General features: G+C 35.5%; 1 protein-coding gene across 2 annotated transcripts in view; it reads right to left on the minus strand.

Moving 5' to 3' along the window:
• The window catches only part of LOC106880592 (zinc finger CCHC domain-containing protein 9), a 9,986-nt gene extending 5,818 nt beyond the window's left edge, over nucleotides 1–4,168 (minus strand). Inside the window, exons 1-3 of one of the 2 annotated variants that reach the window (XM_014930597.2) lie at nucleotides 4,015–4,168; nucleotides 1,712–2,035; nucleotides 810–942 (exon numbers count right to left, since the gene is read on the minus strand). In XM_014930597.2, the coding sequence (XP_014786083.1) occupies nucleotides 810–942; nucleotides 1,712–2,014 (436 nt within the window). In that variant the 5' untranslated portion in view covers nucleotides 2,015–2,035; nucleotides 4,015–4,168. Of the gene's footprint in view, nucleotides 1–809; nucleotides 943–1,711; nucleotides 2,056–4,014 lie in introns of both variants that reach the window. The other variant, XM_014930596.2, reaches the window with a different exon arrangement.

Below are 4,168 nucleotides of genomic sequence, written 5' to 3' on the forward strand. Positions count from 1 at the left end.
AGAGCCCTGCTTCTCACATGGACAACTGTATGTTGGCTGCTCAAGAGTGGGCAGCAACAAAAAAACCTATTTGTATATGCTCCACAAGGGAAAACAAGGAACATAGTTTACAATGAGGTGTTATAATCACAACAGCAAGAAAGTATGTACATGATCACCTTCTTTTACGAAACTTCATTGACTTTCATATATTTATATTGATATACATATATATACGTGTGTTTGGGTGCGTGTGTGTATATACATCTCTATATATAAAGATGATGCGTAGTCTAGACGGCGTTTTTAGATTTCATTATTCTCTTTAAGCCAGGCAACGCCGGGTATTTCTGCTAGTTTTATAATAAAAAAAGGTGGTTGCCCTTGCATACAGGCTTGTTCCCTGCAACCCTCTCCAGCTGAGCATCCCTAATCTTGCAGGTTCATAAGTGCTGGTACCACATAAAAAGCACCTGTGCCAGTGCTGTGTAAAAGTACCCAGTACATTCTGTAAAGTAGTTAACATTAAGAAAGGCATCTAGCCATGGAGACCATGCCAAAACGGCCCTTCAGTTTGCGAGCTCCTGCCAAACCGTTCAATCCATGCCGGCATGGAAAATGGATTTTAAATGATGAAGATTTTTTAATACAATGCCAAAATATATTTAATTATGAAAATAGGATTTCTTTTAAACAATGAATGGCTATGGGGATCCAGTAGACTAAAATAGGAATCAAAGGGGTCTATAGGCAAAAAAATGATTGAGAACCCCTGAAGTTGACAAGCAACTTAAACTTTAACAATGTAATCAGAATCTTAAGACACAAACCTTTTACTCTACATTGTTTTAGTGAATGTTCTGTAGATCCACACTTAAAGCAAATTCCAGCTCCTTCTTCAGTAGCTTCCATCTTTGGACATGAAGCCATATCATGACCTTTTTCACGGCACTTGAAACAGATCTGAAACACAACGAGTAACGGTTAGATTGAAGACAAACTATATTTCTGAATAACATTCTATTCTCAGGTGAGACACACAGTGGACAATTGGATAAGAAAGAGTGAGATAAACTCGTGCTAATTTCATGATCGTAATATTACTATACATGCACAACATATTATTGGTTATTGTAATATTGTTATATAGACTCAGGTCTTGCACCTAGAGTAGAAAAGAATACTGTAATATAGACATCGTCCTATCTCACCTATTATGTTATCAAAAAAATATAACAACCATTGAGGATATATTTAGTGATGTCTGTAATTAATGGACAACCCTCTCTCTCTCTATATATCATCATCATCATCGTTTAACGTCCGCTTTCCATGCTAGCATGGGTTGGACGATTTGACTGAGGACTGGTGAAACCGGATGGCAACACCAGGCTCCAATCTAAATTTGGCAGAGTTTCTACAGCTGGATGCCCTTCCTAACGCCAACCATATATGCTGACGTGGCCGAAGACAACACTGCTTGACTGGCACTCATGCCAATGGAACGTTAAAAGCACCATCCGAGCATGATCATTGCCAGGGTCGCTAACTGGGCCCCGTGCCGGTGGCACATAAAAAGCACCATTCGATGATGATGATGGGTTTGCTCAACTATTTCTGAATCCTATGCTTACTTAAGCTCATCTGATAATATCATCTCAACAATGTAAAAGATAAATATTAAAGTCATTATTAATACTAGGCTAAAGCATGGTGAATAGTTCTTACTTACCGTATCTTTTTCTCGAGTATCAACACGTTTCTGACGTCGCTTTTCTCGTTTATGATTTCGTTTCATGAAGTCTAGCATCATACCTTTTTCAAGAACAGCAGCCGATTTCTTGCTGCTCCCAGCATTTTGTAAACGAAACTCTGCTGCAGACATTACATTTTCATTAACATTTTTATCATATTTTCTAGATTCAGGTGCTTCAGTCTTTGGTTTTTTTGAAGAGCTCTTGAGTTCGCTCCAGCTACTAGCATCATGAGGTCTCTTCTCAGTAGCAATCAAACTACGCCTTGCCCAACGAACCATTTTCGACTATGACATGGGATTCTAAAGAAACAAAATTGAAACTAAAAGAGAGACATATAGAATATAAACTTATGTAAAAACCCACAAAAACACATACAGCACATTCTGTAAAATAAAAGACAATTTCTCAGTAAAAAAGCCTAGAATTCAGTTTTGACTTTTAGTTGTAACAATTTCACTTGTATTGCTAACAGTCTTGGGAAAAGCAAGAACATTATAAATCTTATTTTCCCTTTCCAAAACATGTTGTTTTCAATGTATCTTTATCCAAACAACACAGCAAGGTTTGAACTAACTACACCTGAAAACACATCTTGAATATTCACTATATTTTTTAAAATCCTTTATTTCTAAATCTCCTAATCTTATTGTATAAATTATTCTTTTCTGTTATAGGCACAAAGCCTGAAACTTTGGGGGAAGGGAGCTAGTTGATTACATCAACCCCAGTGCTCACAACTGGTACTTATTTTACCAACTCTGAAAGGATGAAAGGTAAAGTGGATCTCAGCAAAATTTGAACTCAGAATGTAAAGGACAAAATACGGATAAGCATTTTGTCTGGCATGCTAACGATTCTGCCAGCTCCCCAATTAAAAATTATAATATTGTCTTCATAGTACTTACTAATGTTATAAACAATGTTCAACAATAAATGTTTACAACATCCTTGAGAGGTTCTTAAATTTCTGAAGCTCAAAGTATACAAAAACCCCTGTAAATGAAATGTGTATCCTTTATAAAGGTTATTAATCCTTCCAATGCCATCTAATTGTGGAAAAGCTGCAATACTATATTCATGAAGAGTTTTAAGTTATTTTTTTGTTGAGTGGCTGTGTGGTAAGTAGCTTGCTTACAAACCACATGGTTCCGGTTTCAGTCCCACTGTGTGGCACCTTGGGCAAGTGTCTTCTACTATAGCCTCGGGCCCACCAAAGTCTTGTGAGTGGATTTGGTAGACGGAAACTGAAAGAAGCCCGTCGTATATATGCATATATATATATATATATATGTGTGTGTGTGTGTGTGTGTGTCTGTGTTTGTCCCCCAACATCGCTTGACAACTGATGCTGGTGTGTTTATGTCCCCGTAACTTAGCGGTTCGGCAAAATTGATCGATAGAATAAGTACTAGGCTTACAAAGAATAAGTTCTGGGGTCGATTTGATCGACTAAAAGCCGGTGCTCCAGCATGGCCACAATCAAATGACTGAAACAAGTAAAAGAGAAAAGAGTATAGATTTATGTAGAGGAATGAGGAAACCACATTCCCTCAAATTTATGCCCATAACCAAACTGTTCATTATTTATTCCTCCAGATATGACCGAGCATCAGAGGATATCCAGTCACAAGAACTTGATAATAATATATGCTCAAGAATTCTCATAAATCTGAATCGGTACAAATGTTTATTAAACTATATGGACCTTCTGTAGTTCTGAGTTGTATATCACAGATCAGCAGATGACACCAGGGCAAGATTAGATTTAGACCCCTGAACACAAATTATGTCCGGCCTTTCACAAACATTTATGCGACATTTCCCATTGATCTCATTTTGTAGGTAATTATTTTAAAATTGGCTAAATACATGATTACCTTCTGTTTTCTTTACTATCTTTGATAATTATATTTTATGATAATTAACACATGAAAATTTCAGTACATAATCGAACAAAATCTTGTTACATATTTTATTTAATATAAAAATAAAAGCTATTTAATGTTATCTTTGTCAACATGTAGCTGTACCTGACCAACATTTTTTTTACTTTTTTTCACATAAAATTCTGATATTATCGGAATCTATCCTCATATGAAAGGGATTTGAGGAATAGTTTATTTTAAAATATCAATTTTTCTGATATTTATGAGGAAACAAAGTTAGTGGCACATTTGGGTAGGTATACCTATTTCAATAAAACGACGTTACTATTAACTTCTTGTTTATTACAATATATATTCATTGTGACTTACGATAATATACAGATTATACTTACATCAGAATTAAACGATCTTCACAGGCACAAGGTGATTTTTTAGTTATATTATTAATATAATACAATTACGCAGTAAATATGAAAGAATAACACATGGAAGTCTTAATTGACGGTACAACTCAAAATTACGTCCCCTGTATTATTTTCAGATGAA

The sequence above is a fragment of the Octopus bimaculoides genome, chromosome 5 (assembly GCF_001194135.2).
Source record: "Octopus bimaculoides isolate UCB-OBI-ISO-001 chromosome 5, ASM119413v2, whole genome shotgun sequence".
Taxonomy (NCBI): domain Eukaryota; kingdom Metazoa; phylum Mollusca; class Cephalopoda; order Octopoda; family Octopodidae; genus Octopus; species Octopus bimaculoides.